At 44.0% G+C, this 19,418-nt stretch overlaps 1 protein-coding gene across 1 annotated transcript in view; it reads left to right on the forward strand.

Annotated features, from left to right (window-relative positions):
* Window positions 1-19,418, forward strand: part of CFAP54 (cilia and flagella associated protein 54) — a 330,085-nt gene that overhangs the window by 300,466 nt on the left and 10,201 nt on the right. The window contains exons 66-69 of the mRNA XM_060244423.1: window positions 2,920-3,102; window positions 13,023-13,129; window positions 15,707-15,866; window positions 17,566-17,643. Coding sequence (XP_060100406.1) covers window positions 2,920-3,102; window positions 13,023-13,129; window positions 15,707-15,866; window positions 17,566-17,643 — 528 coding nt within the window. The remainder of the gene's footprint in view (window positions 1-2,919; window positions 3,103-13,022; window positions 13,130-15,706; window positions 15,867-17,565; window positions 17,644-19,418) is intronic.

Here is a 19,418-nt window from a genome sequence, read left to right on the forward strand (position 1 = left end):
AAAACCACTTGCAAGGGTATGCTGAGCATAACATGTCTGAGAATGGGAGCAGGCAACCATTTTTGGACTCTGGCTGGGATAGAGACTAACCCTCAAGGTAATGGAGGATCTTTAGAGAACTAAAGCACCTAAGATAAAGAGCCTATCCTAATTTTAACATGTTTTAGAGAGACGGACAGAGGATTTTTTACCATTTCTTTTGTCCTTCTTTCTTCAGTCTGGAGTCATGCATATGCTAGTAAACCATTTCTTTTTAGTAAACATTTTAAACTTTTAATTCTGGAAGTGGTTCTCTGTACCACCTAGATCCACACTGTTTCAGAGACACTATTTTAAAAGTGAGCCCCAAGAGGGAGGGAGGCAAGCAGTTACAACTGGTTATTCTCCCAGATGTGCACGAGGCATTAATCTGTCCCTGTGGTAGGCAAGTGCTGGTTTAGTGGGAGACACTGAGGCAAAGCCTCTGAGCTTGGAAGGGAACTAGGAGTTCTGGTCCTCTCAGCAAGAAACCCCTATATTGATGTGGTGGCAGTGGGCTACCCTAGAGACAAGGAAAAGCCCCTCTAGGTAGTTAGGGATACTTTAGGGAGGCAGGGCATAATGGGACTTGCAGGTCAGAGCAGGCATGTTCTGCCACAGTCACCGTAGTTATATTTCAGATACTGTTTTATTTAGCAGCGAAAAGCAAACATGCTTTAGAAAAAATACGTTGTCTACAACAATGATAAAAGCTTGAACCATGTAAAACTAGCTTTCTAATTGCAGGTCTTGGGATTCTTTGATACATTACAGTAGTACACAGGGGTCGTTTTGTAGAAAAATAGCTGGTGGAGCTCATTAGCATATGCCCCCTCCAGCCGATGCAAGAAAGGAGATCCAGCCAGCCCAAGTAGGCCTCACTCACCTGGGGCTCTCCTGGGCCACCCTCCGCCCAGTCAAAAGTCCAGCAAGCCACCAGATGCCCAAAATCACATAAGTGGAGAAAGGGTGGTGTGGGCTTCTCCAGGGGTTAATGAGGTGGCTTGCTGGGGGTGTGGCAAAGCCCCTGGTGGCTGGCTGGCTGGCTGCTCTCCTAATCCAGGGATTGTTATGGAGCTGCACCTACTATTCAATGGACAAGGTAGGGAGGGAGGAAGGGGGGAACCCTCAGAAAGGTTCAGGAGCTATGCTCCTGTGAGCTGCTGCTGAATCTGAGGCCTGGTAGTACAAATCAAATCAGTGGTGGTTTTGTAGAAAAATAGGTGATGGAGCTCATCCAGGGATTGTTATGCAGCTGCAATACTATTCAGTGGACAAGGAGGTGGGACTCTCAGAAGGAGGAGGTGGAACTCGGAAAGGTTCAGGAGCTGTGCTCCTGTGAGCTCCCACTGAATCTGAGGCCTGAATCAAATTTTAAAATACTGACATTCTTCAAGGTTTTATTTTACACAGTACTTAGGCTTAAAGATTGGCTTGCTCCAGGCTGGTACAGTTTAGAACTGATGATTCTACTAACAATCATCTGTAGCAAAAAGTTCTGCAGTACTAATGTTTCTCTGTTCTTATATACTCAGAAAGCTTTATTTACTAAACCTCACTGTCAGGAGCCTGGGCCTTCAGGCTCCAGAGAAGCCTGCCTAGGCATTACTGGGGATAGCCTATATTTCCTAGGGTCCTCTCTGATTGAGTGGCAAGGTTTTGGAGGGAAGCTAGCCCAGAGAGGGGTGGCACCTGGGAAGAGAGCATTAAAAGGGCCAAGCACAGACAGGGTGTGTTCTTTTCTGAAGAGGCTGCAGCCTGAGAGATTCTCTGTCTAGAGAGTTTGCAGTCAGATAAAGACTGCTCTCTGGAACAGGCAGCAGGAAGATTCCTCACCCAAGGGAAGTATGGTGAGTTTGGTATTAGAATAGGGACTGTATAGCTAAATGCGTCAGAGCTTTTATTTGCACCACTTTAGCACTAAATCCTTATCATCCACTTATTGTTTTAGAGCACTAATAATAAACTTCTTTTACTGCCTGGGTCCTCACATTTCCTTGGTCACAGTTAAGAGGTATTTATTAATAAGGAAGACAAGGGTGGTTGGGTGCTCTGGGCCCTCCATACAGACCCTTACCAGAGTGGTGGCAGCCAGTAGAAAGCCCTGCTAGGCCCCTGCTTTGTGACACACACAGTCATAGTTCCTTTAAGGATTCTGAGGATAAGGAAGGCTGGAACAGAATGGCAGTAGGATCAAAATGTTTATTAATTTAATCTCACTGTTTCCAAGAAGCATTGAGCTAGTTAGCTTACAATGCCTTTTTACTATCCACTGTCCATTTACCTTGAGATGGTAATGCTGTTGATGGTAATGCTTACTATTTACATATTCAAAACTTGCCTGCACCCTTCAATGCCAGTAGAAATTGACCATAATCCAAAAGGAAATGGCATCCCATTTGTTCTCCTGACCATGAGAAAGGAAAATCATAATTTAAAAATGTGCTTTTCTGAAATTGTTAATGATTCTGGAAAGTCATCTTTGGATTTCCATCTAGTGTATTACAATGCAACCCTAGTATGTTTACTCACAAATAAGTTCCATTCAGTTTAATGGCGCTTACTCCCTAGTAAGTGAGCTTAGAATTGCAGCCTTAGTTACCAATTTTTTAAAGGAACCCTGAAAAACAGGACTGGAAATGTCATTATTATGCTGTTTATAATTGGTTATTCATTTTTCTTCATGCTATACTCTCATTGTGAACTTTAATAAATTTTCCCAAGCAAAAGGGACATAAACTTTTTCAAGACCTTCAGTTTTACTTGATTATAATAAGCTAATTTCATGTCTCTGCAATGAAGTACAGATTCATTGAACAAATACATAGGGGTTATATATAGTTTATGTTAGGGGAAAGCATTTTAAAAATCATAATGCTATGCCTGGCTATATTTTTTCAGTCAACTTCTGAAGCTATTGGAATGTCCCATAAACTGTCAGCAGCGAAAGTATCTTCCTCTAGTTCTTGCAGTTCTCAGACTGAAGGTTACTTTGACAGCAAAGCAACTTGTACTTCCCTCAAAGAACTTTGTGTGCAGTGGTATCTACCTTCTGTGGAGAAATCATCTAAAGGAGAGACAATGGTATGAGTTTATTTTATTTTCTTCAAATTATATCTCACTCTCCCTGCAAGCAGGCTCAGGGCTACTTACAAGTCACATAAGTATCATGACAACACAATATAAAATTCAGACAGTTAACATTTAAAAGTTTAAACAACTAACATTTTTAAGAAGTATCATAATAAAAAGGACCAAAATAAAAGTCACCTCAGTGGTGATGTTCAGATGAAAGCCCTCTGAGTGGTGCCATACTGAGCCACACCACTAGACTACAGCTGTCAGCAGGGAATGCTGAAAATGGACTTTGGATGCCCACTGCCTCAACTACAAGTCTGGCAGAATGGTTCCGGAGTTCAATTATTATACTGAGAAATTATTGTCTGAGTGGAGCAATTACTGTACTGAGGGATGAAAGAGGTTTACAAAATTATGCATGAGATAGAGAAGGTAGAGAAAGAAGTACTTTTATTCTTTTCTCACAATACAAGAACTCATAGACACACAGTAAAATTAATGAGCAGTAGGTTTAGAACAGATAAAAGGAAGTACTTCTTCACCCAAAGAGTTATTAATATGTGGAATTCATGGCCTCATAAAGTGGTGGTGGCTTCAAGCATAAAAATGTTCAAGAGGGGATTAGATTAAACATAAGGAACAGAGGTCCATCAGTGGCTATTAGTCACAAGATATAGCTGGAACACTATGTCTGGGGCAGTAATGCTCTGTCTTCTTGGTGCTTGGGGGAACAGTGGGAGGGCTTCTGGAGTTCTTGCTCCACTGGTGGATCTCCTGATGGCATCTGATTTTTGGCCACTGAGTGACACAAAGTATTGGACTGGATGTGTCATTGGGCTGATCCAACATGACTTCTCTTATGTTCTTAAAATAAGAATTGCTATGATGCTTACTTCTGAATAAGCAAGCAAAATAATGTCCATAATGCAGGGGGTGCCAGATGCTGTATTATTTTCTAGCCAAATCACACCTTAAAATTGAACTGTTTTGTCTGTTTTTAATTCTACGTTAATTCAGCTATGGTGTGAGATGTTCCAGTTAATCTCTTCATGTCTGTATGTTGATATTGCTTCTTAGATCCCTGAAGGATTACCTTGATATTTATCAACCTGCATGAACCTTGAGTTTGATGAACCTATCTTACGTTTAGTGAGGCTGACATTTAGTTGTGGGGACACCCTTTCGGCCGCTTCAGGCTGTGAACTTTCTCCCTCATGAGTTGAAATTGGCACCATCCCTGCAGATTTTTTGGGCAAGCTGAAAACATTTTTTATTCTGGAAAGTTTTTGAATGGGTGACCACGATTGTCTTCCTGTGTAATTGGATTGCATTTTAAAGATATTTAACTAGTGTATTTTCTGCGAAAGCGGAAAGATGATATATAAATACCCATAAATAAATAACATTAGGAATAAATCCAATAGATTGTAGATAAGCTCATTGACATTTGTGATTTATGATCTGTTCCTGTGTAGTAATACTTGCAGTTTTTTGGGGGAGACCTAGTTAAGTGCTAGAGCACCAGTTTGCTTGCAGAAGGTCCCAGCCAATCCCTGATATTTTCTGTTAAAGGATCTCAGATTGCAGAGCTGAGAGAGACCATGCCTAAGGTTTTGGAGAACTGATGCTAGACTGTGCTGGAGGTGATGAATCCAATAGTCTAATAGTATTAGGGAGATAGGTCCTGGTGGGTGGCCATGTTGGTCAGAGTTAAAGTATTGGGGAGAGAATCAGCATCCATTTTTTCACTGGTAGTCAAGTTTAATTTGCCTTGAATAAACACATTTCACTTTCTTGGTGATAACTTCTTTGTCTATACCTCATTTCCTTAGTGTGAGGCCTTCTCAATACTGGCTCCCCATTGGTGGAATCAGCTACCAGAGGAGGTGCAAGCCCTGCGGGACTTCAATCAGTTCCGCAGGGCTTATAAAACTGTCCTCTTTCAACTGGCTTATAAGGTGGAATCCTGAAAGTGACATCTAGCCGTCTTGATATATATGTATTGTACTGTAGCACCTTCAATTTATAGTGGTTTTAATTTATTTATCTAACTGTGTTTTAACTGTATTTTATTGCATTAATTGTATTTATTGTAATTATGGTATACACCATGTCTTGTGAGCCGCCCTGAGCCTGCCTTGGCGGGGAGGGCGGGATATAAATAAAAGTTTATTATTATTATTATAATACTTCATATGTATCAAATGTTTCTATTTGGTTTGCTTCATTTGTCCTACTACTGTTGTACTAATTTTTGAAGGCTCATTGTAGTATCAATACTTGTCTGTGTACTTGCAATAGATAGATAGATAGATGATAGATGAATTTATTGTCATTGTTCTCAACAAAAAGAGAGCAACGAAATGAGGTGCTCTTCCACAAACATACCAACACATCAAACACACATATTCATAAACCATTTAAATACATCTGAAACCATTAAACCATTTAAATACATCTAAAACGGATAAACATTCATAAAACCATTTAAACCATTAAATAAACATTCATAAAACCATTAAACATTCATAAAACCATTTAAACCATTTAAACCATTAAATACATCTAATACAGATAATCCTTCATAACCCTGCATTTAACTTAACCACAGCACTTGGATAGAAACTGTCCTTAAATCTGTTTGTCCTAGCCTTCAACACTCTATATCGTCTACCTGACGGTAAGATCTCAAAAAGCAAATGGCCCAGATGTGTATGGTCCCTTAGGATCATTTGTATCTTCCTTTTACATGCCATATTATACAGATCCACCAATGAGGGGAGAGAACATCCACAAATCTTTTGTGCTCTTCTCGTCACTCTTTGGAGCACCCTTCTCTCTGCTTCCGTGCAGCTCCCAAACCACACGCAGAGGCAATAAGATAAAATGCTCTCAATGGAACTACGATAAAAGGCAATCAGCAGACTTTCTGACAGTTGTAGTGATCTTAAGAGTCTTAAGTAGTATAGTCGTTGCTGGGCCTTTTTCTCTAGCGCTAAAGTATTTGCCCCCCATGTTAGATCCTGTTTCATGGTAATTCCCAGAAACTTCCATTCTGTCACCTGTTCTTACAATAGCAAGGTAGCTTATAAAAGGTTCTGTAAAACTAGGTGTTTGTGGCACTCGAAAAGCACATCAGTAATCAAGGAACTCCATAATCTTCTTCGTGGTCTCTGTGCATCACACTGATGGGATATAGGCGCTCGCGCCAATCTCGATCGGTATTCTTGAAAGCTGCGGATTTCCGCGCCCAGGACCCAGTGCGCATGCGCAAAAGCCCCACCACGCATGCTCACAGGGACCGGAGCGGACATTCCGCCAGTTCTCTTCTGACCGCCGCTTGGATCAGTCGATCTTTCGCATGGTTGGTAGAAATCCTTTCTTGGAAGTTGCGTTAACCTACTACTTTTATAGGACTTAAATTGGACTTAGATATTGTCTTTGTACTTCTGCTTTTATGCGAAGAAAGCGAACTTTTTTTCGGGGGTTTTCCCCCTCAGTTTCTTCCTTTCCCGCCTCCCCCCCCCCTCAGTTTCCATCTCCCCGTATGGAAAAGCGGTGGGGATTTTTCAAAAGGTGTGCGAACTGTGGGAGCAAAATCGCCCCTCCTGACGGGCATGCTCTTTGCCTTTTTTGTCTGGGAGAAACTCACATCCCTGACGCGTGTGCACACAGCGCGAAGTTTTCCCACCAGACTAAGAAGAATCAGGCAGGTCGCTTGGCAGCAGCGCTGATGGAAAAAGCGCTATCGCCGAAAAGGATGTCAGCGGCAGTACAGAAGCCGTCGACACTGGAGTCGGTCGGTACCGACAAAAACCCTTCTGACGTCGATCGCCCCACTAAACCGGGCTCGACATCTAAGTCGGACTCCTCCACTCCTGCAAAACGGCCAAGGGGGGAGAAGGGATCTTACTCGGCAGCGAAGAAAGAGAAGAAGTCCGACAAGCATAGGTTGGCTGCAACTTCGCTCCCAACGTCACCATCGGAATCAGCAGCAAGGGTACCCCCTCTGAAGCTCTTCGCTTCACCACGCCGCCGACTAAGCCCTCCGGTGCTGGCCTCGATGTCCACACAAATCGCCATCTCTTCGGACTCTGATCGCGATTTAGACCTGACCCAACGATCCGGGACGGAAGACAGTCCGCCCGAGATACATACGGTGGACGATACCGCTCGGTCCCGAACATCGCACCGAGACCCATCGGTCAGCCCCAAGCGTCAACGATCCCGCAGCCCAATCAGGGGACGCTCCACCACACCTCGGCGTGGAAGCCTTGGACGCGATGACTCGCAAAGCCTTCATAGAGGCCATGACAACAGCCCTCGGCATCGACACCGATCCCGAGAGTGGGAGGAAAGATCCCTCCATAGAGAGCATTCGCCCCTTCAAAAGCCACTGCCACCGATGTCCTGGGACCAGAGACAGTGGCAATACCTATATGGGTCCTGCCCGATGCTGTCGATGTTTCCGTGGTTTCCCCCGAGACAACTAGATTGGGACCAGCAATCTGAAGCCTCCGGCAGATCCCGCACTTCGTACCGGGCTCCAAAGCATACACCCTCGGCGTCGATGTCAAAGCCACCGGTCACTACATCTCCCAAGAGACCACGCGCTCGAAGTTCGGAACAAGCGAAGACTCCAGAGTCACCGAAGGCTCCAGAGACCCCCAAACATTCCTCTGAGCGCTCGGAATCCAGGGAGGGCTCCCCCGGATCAGAGGAGGGCTCACTCCAAGAAGAACAGGGCGTCTCCTCCCCAGATGAACCATCGTCATCGAACAAAGTGGGCGAAGAGCAGCCTATATCCCCGTCGGAAGACTAAAATCCTATGGGGACCTAGTGAAACGCATGGCCCAGACCCTATCGCTACCGACGATACAACCGAAGCCTGTAGTGACCGACAACGTATTCGACGTCGTCCAACTCGACACTTCAACAGCTGTTGCTCTACCTCTAACGACGGTTATGCTCCATACTGCAAAATCGTCATGGGACAAACCAGCGTCGACCCCGATAAGCTCCCGCAGACTGGACCACATGTATCGAGTCCAGGAGACCACGGCAGAGTTTCTATTCAACCACCCTAAGCCCAACTCAGTGGTGGTGGCCTCCTCTTCGAAGGCACGAAAGACACACGCTTCTCCCCCTGACAAAGAAGGGAAGAAGCTCGACAATCTGGGCAGGTTTTATACCGCCGGCTCACTCGGAGTGAAGGTCGCAAATTATGGGGCATGCATGGGGCGATATCAATATGCCCTATGGGAGCAGCTGTCCGGCCTACCAGACCTCTCCGAACAAACCAAACAGATAATGAAAAGAATCCAGAAAGAAGGCATAGCATTGGCTAAGCAACAGATTAACTCAGCGAAGCACGCAGGTGACATCTCTGCAAAAACCCTCACCTCAGCAATTACTCTGAGGCACCACTCTTGGCTAAGATCGACAGCACTCCAACCAGACACCCAATCTTATGTGGAGGATCTCCCTTTTGATGGAAACGGCTTATTCAGCTCAAATACAGATTCTGTATTGCAAGAGATGGATAAAAGTATTCGGACATCACGAAATTTAGGCGTTCCCATCTCATCCAGATCCCAAGGCAAACGCACCTGGAGTAAGCCGTGGAACAAGAAACCGTTCCCCAAACAATCCACAGAACAACAATGGAGACCAAAGGGTTCTACAACCTATTCAAAACCTCCGTACAATCCAAAGTCAAAGTACTCACCGACTTCGACCCAGACTCCCAGGCAGAAAGGGAACAGGCCATCTAAACAGGGTCTTTGACTGCCTTTCCCCCTGTTTTTCCCCTCCCCCTGGGGACCAGTACCCTACCAGGCTTCTCCCCTATTTCCAAAAACATGGTCCGCCATTACTACGGACAAATGGGTTCTATCGATAATCCGGCTGGGTTATCAAATCGAATTCCAGGAAAACCCTACGATTCCTACCGTCATTCACACCACAGCGTCCCCCACTTTACAAGAAGAGGTTCAATCCCTCCTCCAGAAAGATGCAATCGAATTGGTCCCAGCCAGCCAAGTGGGTCAGGGGTTCTACTCCCGATACTTTACCATCCCCAAGAGGGACGAAGGACTTCGACCCATCATGGACCTTCGAGGTCTGAATCACTTCATCCCACACCAGAAATTCAGAATGATCTCCCTGCCATACATCCTACCCCTACTCAACCAAGGGGATTGGATGGCCACCCTAGACCTGCAAGACGCCTACTTTCACATAACAATACACCAGGCTCACAGGAAGTTCCTCAGGTTCTCCATAGGGAACGCCCATTACCAGTACAAGGCCCTACCCTTCGGCCTCTCCATGGCACCGAGAGTGTTTACAAAGACCATGGTGGTAGTGGCGGCGCATCTAAGGCTACAAGGGATTACTATATTTCCCTATATAGACGACTGGCTGATAGTGGCGAATTCCAGGCCTCTATTGTTACAACAAATAGACATCACCCTAACCCTCTTACGAAATTTAGGCTTGCAAGTCAACCTGAAGAAATCGGCACTGCAGCCCTCCCAAAAGGTGCAATTCATAGGGGCCATCTTGGACTCACAAGTTTGCAGGGCATTCCTCCCAATACAGAGGGCGGAAGACATCACATCATTAATACAGGTATTTCTAACAAGCTCTACAGTCACCGCGGTCCAAGTCCAACGCCTTCTGGGCCTGATGGCAGCGACCACAGCAGTTCTACGATTTGCCAGGTTCCACATGCGAATACTGCAACTGTGGTTTCTACGAATCTTCAACTGTCAAACAGACCCTCCGTCGTGCAGGCTTACTGTTCCAAGAGCAGTACTGCTGACCCTATCTTGGTGGCAAGAGAAGGAGAATCTTCTCCAGGGGGCTCCATTCCACAGACAGACCCCGACCTTGACCATAACAACAGATGCATCCCTTTGGGGATGGGGAGCACACATGAACGACATGTGTGTGGGGGGCAGATGGCCTCCAGACCTTCTGCGCTACCACATAAACTTTCTGGAGCTGTTGGCTCCATCATGCCATTCTCTCGTTCCGACCCTTGATCGCGGAAAGGACAATAGCGGTCTTGACAGACAACACCACAGCTCTAGCTTACGTGAACAGACAAGGGGGCACAGTCTCGAGGAAGTTATGCCTCCTAGCACTGAGAATTTGGGAAATCTGCAGGGAATCGGACACAACCCTAATTGCCACCCATCTACCGGGCAATCTGAATGCCTGTGCAGATTACCTCAGTCGTGGAGGATCCACACTCCACAAATGGGAAATCAATTGGACATTCCTGCAGCCAGTTTTTCAGAAATGGGGCACGCTGGATGTGGATGTTTTTGCTACACGCAATACCTCGAAATGCAAAACTTTTTGTTGCAGAGGGGGTGCAGACCCGAGGTCACTGGGAGATGGACTGCTGATCTCCTGGAAGCACAGACATGTATACCTCTTCCCACCAATCCCTCTGATCACGAGGGTTGTTCACGGGATCCTCATCACGCCATGGTGGCCCAGGCAACAATGGTTCTCCCCAGTACTGAAGCTGTCTCATGGAATATTTCATCAGTTCCCGATGAGCCAGGACCTTCTGCTGTCACACGGGGGATGAGTGATTCACCACAACGTGCCTCACTTGAAGCTCACCGCTTGGAATCTGGGGTGACGCGTTTGTCTGACAGAGCTATACAAGTCATGCTGAATAGCAGAAAATCTTCCACTAGGAAGTCTTATGAATATAAGTGGACAAGGTTTGCCCAATTCGTATCCGGGACGGGCAAGGAGCCTAAAGCAGTGGGTCTCCCACTAATCTTGGACTTCCTACTCTCGCTACTTGATAAGGGTCTAACTGTATCCTCAGTGAGGGTCTATTTAGCAGCTATATCAGCTCACCATGAGCAGCTAGAGGGCTATTCGGTGTTTTCACACCCCGACACCAAACGGTTCCTCAGAGGTCTTGTGAGATTGTATCCAGCAGTACGGGACCCAGCACCAGCCTGGGACCTTCCAGGAGTGCTGAACGCACTAACAGGGAAACCCTTTGAGCCCATGGCAACGTGTTCCCTACAACTGCTATCATGGAAGACAGCCTTCTTAATAGCCATTACCTCCGCTCGCAGAGTAGGAGAACTGGCAGCGCTACGCTGTGATGACCCGTACCTGAAATTTAGTACTGAAGGTGTATGGTTACGACCTGATGTGACCTTTCTTCCGAAAGTAACCTCTGCATTCCACCTGAACTCAGAAATATGCCTACCCATATACTTCCCAGATCCGGGTACGGACTTGGAACGGAAGCTCCACACGCTGGACGTGAAAAGGGCACTTTCTTTCTACTTACACAGAGTAAGGCCGGGTCGCAAGGACCCTAGACTCTTTATCTCTTACTCCCCGACGTCGCAAGGCGTCAGAGTCTCGTCACAATGTATCTCCAAATGGATAACCGAGACGATCAGACTATGTTACTTGCTGAATAAAAAACCCCTGCCGAGACAGATCAGGGCGCATTCGACTAGAGCCCTAGCAGCTTCGGCGGCCTTCATGAGAGGAGTGCCGTTGAAGGACATTTGCGACACTGCCACGTGGTCCTCCTCGCATACGTTTGTGAAACACTATGCATTGGACCTGAACTGGCGTAGGCGTTCATCAGTGGGCCGTGCTGTGCTTCAAGAGGCTTCTCGCTGATGGACCGTTGCACCCTCCTCCAGGTAGGACTCTGGCTTGCTAGTCTCCCATCAGTGTGATGCACAGAGACCACAAAGAAGATAAACAGGTTTCCTACCTGTAACTGATGATCTTCAAGTGGTCATCTGTGCAGTCACACTACCCGCCCTCCTTCCCCTCCGCTGCCGGTCCATCTCTAAGGGCTTACGCAGCGGTCAGAAGGAACTGGCGGGATGTCCGCTCCGGTCCCTGTGAGCATGCGTGGTGGGGCTTCTGCGCATGCGCACTGGGTCCTGGGCGCGGAAATCCGCAGCTTTCAAGAATACCGATCGAGATCGGCGCGGGCGCCTATATCCCATCAGTGTGACTGCACAGATGACCACTCGAAGATCATCAGTTACAGGTAGGAAACCTGTTTTTTTTTAAATAAGACAATTACAAATGCCTTGCACAAGTGTGCTGGTATAAATTATTGATGGACTCCCTTAGATCTGCCCTTTCTATTGTGGCTTGGTTGGCAGTGCCAGTACATAGCTTCACAGAAAACTTTCTGCTGTAATAGAGAATATGCAAAAGTATAATGATGTAATAATTCCCTGCTGCCATAGTGCTTCATATCACAAGGATTATGTATATGGCGAAATCAGTATAAGGGAAAACAACTGGTTCAAAGCATGCCCAGATCTTAAGAAGATTGTCCATTTCTAAGAAAGCAAAGGATGTGAAGACTATAATGGAATACATTTGACGAAATATGGTTTATGTAAAACCAGGGAAAGATTAATCTGTTTTACAATTTTTTTGGTACTAATTGGAGTTAATTAATTGCATGGGATCCATGTATATTATTAAATTTCACTAGCTTTAAAGATGTGTTCCATGTTTATGAAATCAGGTGTTTGGGGGACAGTGGTGTTCAAGGGGATAATGAACTAAAATAAGATTCTTAGGAATAGTTCCTTGACAATCCAGATACAATCCTATGGAAAGCTGCCCCCTCCTCCAATGACTGTAGATAGGCCAAAGGACCAGCAAGGAAACAACAGCATTCAAAAACTTGCAGTGGTAATGCAGAAGGCTTGGATATTGACTGTTAGATACTGCTTTCCATGTTCAGTTATGTAATGCATCAAACTTGTAGTTGTTTATATATTTGAGTAATACTTTGATAATTTAATTTAGTTACAGCTTATAAAAATGTGATGGACAAAAAAGATATTATCCTTGAATCAGCAAGTATGTTGTATATATTTCTTTTTTTTCTGTAGGTTTTATTTGTTTATGCTTACAATATAAAGCCAGTCAAAATGATCAGCATCGCAAGTTTCCATTCAGCTGATGTGTTTTGTGGTTATTTGTGGATTCCACTGAATAGGTAACTTTGCTCAGTCTTTTCAGTCTTTGTTGCATGTTTTATTGCACATGGTGGAACATTTTTTAGATGCTTGCTGTGAACAGTTGTATAATATATTGGTTAAACTGCATAGATGTAATAACTGTTTATCAATGTTTGGAAACAGTGGCTGGCATCCAGAGAGCCCATGTGCATGTGGAAAGTACTTTGACATATGCAAAGGAGTCAGTGGTTCCCCTCATCTCTCACATCCCCATCATGCTGTTGTGTTCACTACTTTATTTTTTTTCCAAGTCAAATCATGTATTAAACATTTCAAAGAAGGAGGAGGAGGAAGAGATTGGATTTATACCCCATCCTATATTACCCAAAGGAGTTTTTAAAAGGTAAAGGTAGTCCCCTGTGCAAGCACCAGTCATTTCTGACTCTGGGGTGACGTTGCATCACAACGTTTCCACAGCAGACTTTTTATGGGGTGGTTTGCCATTGCCTTCCTCACTCATCTACACTTTCCTCCCAGCAAGCTAGGTATTCATTTTACTGACCTCAGAAGGATGGAAGGCTGAGTCAACCTTGAGCTGGCTACCTGAATCCAACTTCCGCCGGGATCGAACTCAGGTCATGAGCAGAGAGCTCGGACTGCAGTACTTCAGCTTTACCACTCTGCACCACAGGGCTCTGTAAAAGGAGTTTTAGAGCAGTTTATAATCTCCTTTCCCTTCCCCTCCCCACAACAGACACCCTGTGAGGCAGGTGGAGCTGAGAAAGCTCTCTCAGGAACTGCTTTTGAGAGGAACAGCTCTGCGAGAACTTGTGACTGACTCAGATCACATCAGCAGATGCATGTGAAGGAGTGGGGAATCAAACCCTGTTCTCCCAGATTAGAGTCTGTGCACTTAACCACTACACCAAACATAGACTAGAGTGACATATCCATATTACAATAGCAATTTTAAACAATACAGAAAAATACAGATTTACTGTCTGGGGAGAGAAAGCATCTAACCAACCAATGAACCATCTAAAGAAAGGATTACCTATAAGATTACAAAGTTGTCATAATATCATAGTACAATGAATTGACTGGATGCCTTTGAGGAATAGTGTTATCCGCAGTATATTCTAAGTGTGGGTCTGAAAGAGATGTGGAGTCAGCAATTTTTTCCATGAGAAATATTTCCCATTTTTTCAGATACCTGTTGTCTATTGATGGCAAGGTGGGCTTTTTCCAATACAAAGCTAATAACCATTTAGCCACTATTAGAAGTATCATTATTAGTTCCTGCCAATTTTTTTTTTTATCACTGAAGAGTCCCACAGATCAATTAAGGCCAATTCAAGCCTATTAAGAATCTGATATCCAGTAATAAATTTAGAGCTTTTCCCCAAAATTGTGTTACCAAAGGACATGTCCACCAACAATGTATCATAGACCCTGTCTCTCCACAACCTTTCTGACATTGAGGGAAAACTTGTGAATTTATCCTGTGCAGCCACCAGAGAGTGGTAGACCAGTGTGTCCTAACTTTGTATGCAGTCAATTGTACTTTGAGAGATTTACGGTAGATCTATAAGTGGGAGATCTTCATATTTTTTCCCATTGGGAATAATTAATATAAACAATATCCAACATTCAAACTTAGTAAGAGGTCTTTTGTTTTGTATAGTTGAAGAACCTATCAGATGTTTGAATTGGAGGTACTCAAACCATGGGATAGAATTTTTAGCGTTCCTTTCCAGCTTCAGTTTTCTTACATTACGCCACTTTTTGACCTTTAGGATTGGCCTTTTGAGGGCATAAGGGGCTTCAATTGGATAGAGTGGTTGGGGTGGATGCAATAGATTCAGTGTAAGACTTGATAGCTCCTTGGATACCAGCTAGAAGGAACCCAAAAGGGAGATCGATTGTCACTGCTGTACAGATGGCAAAATTGAGTAGTAGTGACATAAAACAAAACAGAACAAAAAAATTAGGCTTGGTATTAGGTGTCAAAAATGCTGAAAAATGTAAAATAGTAGTGTAATTGGTAGCATCTATGAGGCTAGAGTGGATAAATTACTAGAAAACCAGATGAAGGAATATTGCTATTCAGCTATATGTAGCGGAACCTCACTGTACCTCATTCCTTGTCTGAAGAAGTATGCATACATACGAACGCTTACATTCGGAATAAAACGTTGGTCTTAAAAGTGCTACTGGACTCCTAACTTTGTTCTATTGCTATTCCAGTACAAGAGCCTTTTTATGGAAATGTCCAGAGATTTTCTAATGAGAAACCTAATCTAAATTGAAAGAAAAAAACATGGTATTAAAAAAAGATAGAGTCTTAATATCCTACAGTGGAGTAAATAATTATAAACAAGGAGTGGTTTGCCCATATGATTGTGAGCGTTAACTGTTACTTCAGCACCATGGACATAACCCATGGAACAGCAGCTTCCACAGCATTGTTTGTAAAGAGGTATTAAGGAAACCATCCTAATATGGAAGGTAATGAAAAGAGAAAAGCCCAAAGGTTCTGTAGGTGCTCAGTAAAGTAAATTTTATTGCCAATCTGCATAACATTCTATAGTGCTTACAATATTCTATTATTTTAGTGTTGTTGCTGTGCGTGACAAATTGTCTAATCTGAAGCAAAAAATTGAAATGCTAATGCACTCAACCGTGAATTCTCATCTAACAAATGAAGCACGCAGTTTTGTGTCATTAGAATCCCGTAGTACTATCTCAAGAGTGGTGATGGATAAAAAAACTGAGGTACGTATTTTTTTCATAATTGACAGTCCTTGGATGCAAGAGTTGGCATTTATTTTTGTGTCTTAGTGAACTTGAAAGTTAGGAAGAGACCTAAAAACCCACATGTAACAACTTTATCTGCTTCAGGGCGCAATTAACCACGCTTAAGAACCTGAATAATCTTGTATTTTCTTACTCATACCTTTTATCTTTGTTAGCATCATAGCATGTATATTACTTTGCCAGAGTTCTTCATTCTCAGGGAGGCTCCTGAACCTTAAATTCTTACGGACTGTTAACCCTGGCATAGTTCTTGGCCTTCATTTCTCTTGGCTTTGACTTTGCTCAAGAGTGGGCTCCCTGAAGAGCAGGGAGGGCATTGTCCTTAAAGGTGTTATAAGGCTGTTATATTTGCTAGGGCTTTTAGTAGGAGTTAAGCTGCTGGCATTTTCTTGGACTTGGGGTGCATTTTATTGCATTATGGATGGTTTTAATTTAAAATTGTAAGCTGCCTTGAGCCACAAGGGAAAGGGAGGATATAAATATTTTAATAAATAAATGTTCTCTTCTGAATTTGCCTGCAGATTTGTCTCATGATGGCTGGAAAACAGAACTACTTGAAAACTAACAAAACTTTCCTAAAATGCTTATCCTACTGAGATACAATAAAAAGTATCCTGTACAAAAGTATTTGTGCAGTATATACCCAACATCAGTATCATATTGAAATTCAGGGTTGGATAAAAAGTTCATGGAGACAAAAATGCTAGCTGTAGTACTCTTTGATAGACTGTAGGTACTGGTCTTTGTTTCCACATCAAGCTAGGGCTGTGTGCATGCAAGTAAAGACTGGAGTGCATGTTCTTATCTCCAGTTCCCTGAGGGTACCTTGAGCTGCTTTTATCAATCTAAATTCAAATATTATTTTATCAATCTAAATTCAAATATTATTTTGCAATGCATTTAGTGACTATTTGCCTTCCTTGGTATGAGATGGTCACTGGTTTCTAAAAACAGAAATATGGCATAAAAGCAGCATAGAATTTCTTATTTTAATTTTTTGTCAGCCCCATTTTCCTAGTCTTATTATCAAGTCCGAATAAAGTTTTGTTACCAAAGAAATCAAGAGACAGCCCAGACCTTTCTGTGATGTGCAATATTGTTACTGCATAGCTGCTGCTTGATGAATGCCAAGGCAAGGAGACATTTATTTTCAAAGTAGGAGACCTTTATCAGGTGACAGTTGTTCTTCTGTATCATAATAAATGATTAATGATGCACATGCTGTCGTTTCTCCTGATGGATATTATGACAGCACAGACAATAGCTAACTGCCTTTATTACTGAAAAGCTGTATTTTGAGTGGCTTGAAGTGCACCATCAACCAGTCACCAGTACAGTAGGTTTAAATGGAAGTAGCACTACTTTTTAAAGCTGTTTTGGTTCATTGTGGACTTTTATACACATTTTCCATACTAACTGAGTGATCATATCCTAGTCTAGAAATGAAGCACCATAGTGCAAAAGGCTAGGATGGGATGTGCAACTGGAATGGCATGGGGAAAGTGCTGCAGTGTTATGGCAGGGCTCATGGAACTATCCTCAGCACCTAGGGGCTAATGCTCTAGCACTTGGAATTATGTCAGAACAAAAATAATATTTAAAATCCAATATTTTAAAATCATATAATAATTACATATGTTCTCTTTAATACATTCAGGAACTGGTCAGACAGTGTTTCTCAGAAATCAAATCCTTGTTGTCTCTTGGTCCAAATCAACAAATATCAATTATTGAGGTAAGTTACTGAGATCATTTTTAAAAATCATTTTATGAAATTGTATACATCTTACATAGTGTTTTTCTTTATCATCATTTTGTTATTAAATACATACATCTACAAATACAATACAAAAATATTTGTATTGGCATGATTATTTACTCCATTTCTTTATTGCCTGCAGTATTACTGCCCTTCCTTAGACAAGGAGTAGGAAATCATGCTGACTGTAAATCTGATATATTACTTCAGGAAATATCCTGGGATGATGTTTAAAAAAAACCCTTGACATTTCTTGTCCTTCCTAAACTCAAACACATCCCTAATGGTTTTTCCACAGGAATTGCTTAACTCCACAATATTGTCTTCTTCCTCTGCACTATTTCCTGGAGAATAAATATCCCTTTTCTGACCCTTAAGTAAGTAGAAAGTAGATGGGCAGAGCAATCCTGAGTTACACCTACATTGAACATAGGCACTGCTAGTTGACTCCCAAAGGGCCAAGTTGCAGTGGGGGGTGGGGAGTGTAGCTGGCTCCTTGTGAGGCTGTCTTCATGGTGATTCCACTGCAGGATGGCCTTTTGGCATACTCTTGAGGCAGGGCTGGCAGAGGGGAGGGGCACTTAGGATCAACAGGAGTGGCCAGTCTCAGGGCAGGTACTATTACATGTGACAGTTGGGAGTGAGGTATGGCAGCTTGGGAAAGCCCAATCCTCTCCTCCCACCCTGCCCCCTGACAGAGACTTGTGCAGTTCAGGGCACCTCATTTTCCTCTCCTACTCTGCCCCCTGACAGAGACTCATGCAGCTTTGGGGCACCTTCTTCTCTCCCCCCAGCATGTTCCATGGGCAAAAGCCCCATTTGAGTCCACCTGCTAAAGAGGCACCCTCTGCCACTGATGCAGAGAACTAGTGCCCCCCCACCCCACCCAGTGCTGCTTTCACAGCCGCCTTCCCTCCTGGATGCTGGAGAAGAGCCTCATCCATGCACTCATTCCATTAGTGCTTTCCCCCCAGGTTTCATCATTCCACTTTTCACTGCTCCATATCCCCACCAACCCCATGAGGTTGGTCAGGCTGAGAGTGTTCATCTGGCCACCCACCTCACTTCCATGGTACGAGTGGGGAATGGACTCTGGGACTCCCCAGTCCAGCCTCATGCTCTAGCCAGTGCGATGAGGTGGCTCATTCGCCCAGACCACCCTCTGGCATCTCTCCCTGCACTCAGAAGCCTGCAAGGCGAGTGAGCCCTCTTAGACATTCCCTCGGAAAGCCCACAGGAAGAGTGGGAGATGGAGTGGAGAGGGAGTGGAATGGGGCAGGATGTAGAGCTCTGATTATGTAGCAGAAACCAAGCAGCAGAAACAGAGTTGTCTCTGTGCTTCACACCCATGGGATCGGTAGTACCCAAGTCTGGGATTTTTGATGTGCCTGCATCCTGTGAGCATGTGCAGAAGCCCCACTGCGCATGCTTCTGGGACGGTGCGGACAGTCACGTTTCGGCTTCTCCGGTTGGTACTTACCCCGTCTGCCTTTCTGTTTTTTATTGTGTTTTTCTTTCTTCGTTCCTAAACAAAAAAAAGAGAGAGAGAGAGAGAGACTGTTAGTGCTTTTCCAACCCTTCGGGGGCCCCCGTCTCCCCACCACCCTCCTGAACTTTTTCTATGGAAAAGCGCTGGGGGTTTTTCAAGCGCTGTCATCACTGCGGGAGTAAAATTCCACCCCCGGACGGACATTCCCTCTGCCTGCTGTGTCTGGGAGAGGGACATAGGGTGGAATCCTGTCATCACTGCT

The sequence above is a fragment of the Heteronotia binoei genome, chromosome 8, assembly GCF_032191835.1.
Source record: "Heteronotia binoei isolate CCM8104 ecotype False Entrance Well chromosome 8, APGP_CSIRO_Hbin_v1, whole genome shotgun sequence".
In the NCBI taxonomy this organism is placed as follows: Eukaryota; Metazoa; Chordata; class Lepidosauria; order Squamata; family Gekkonidae; genus Heteronotia; species Heteronotia binoei.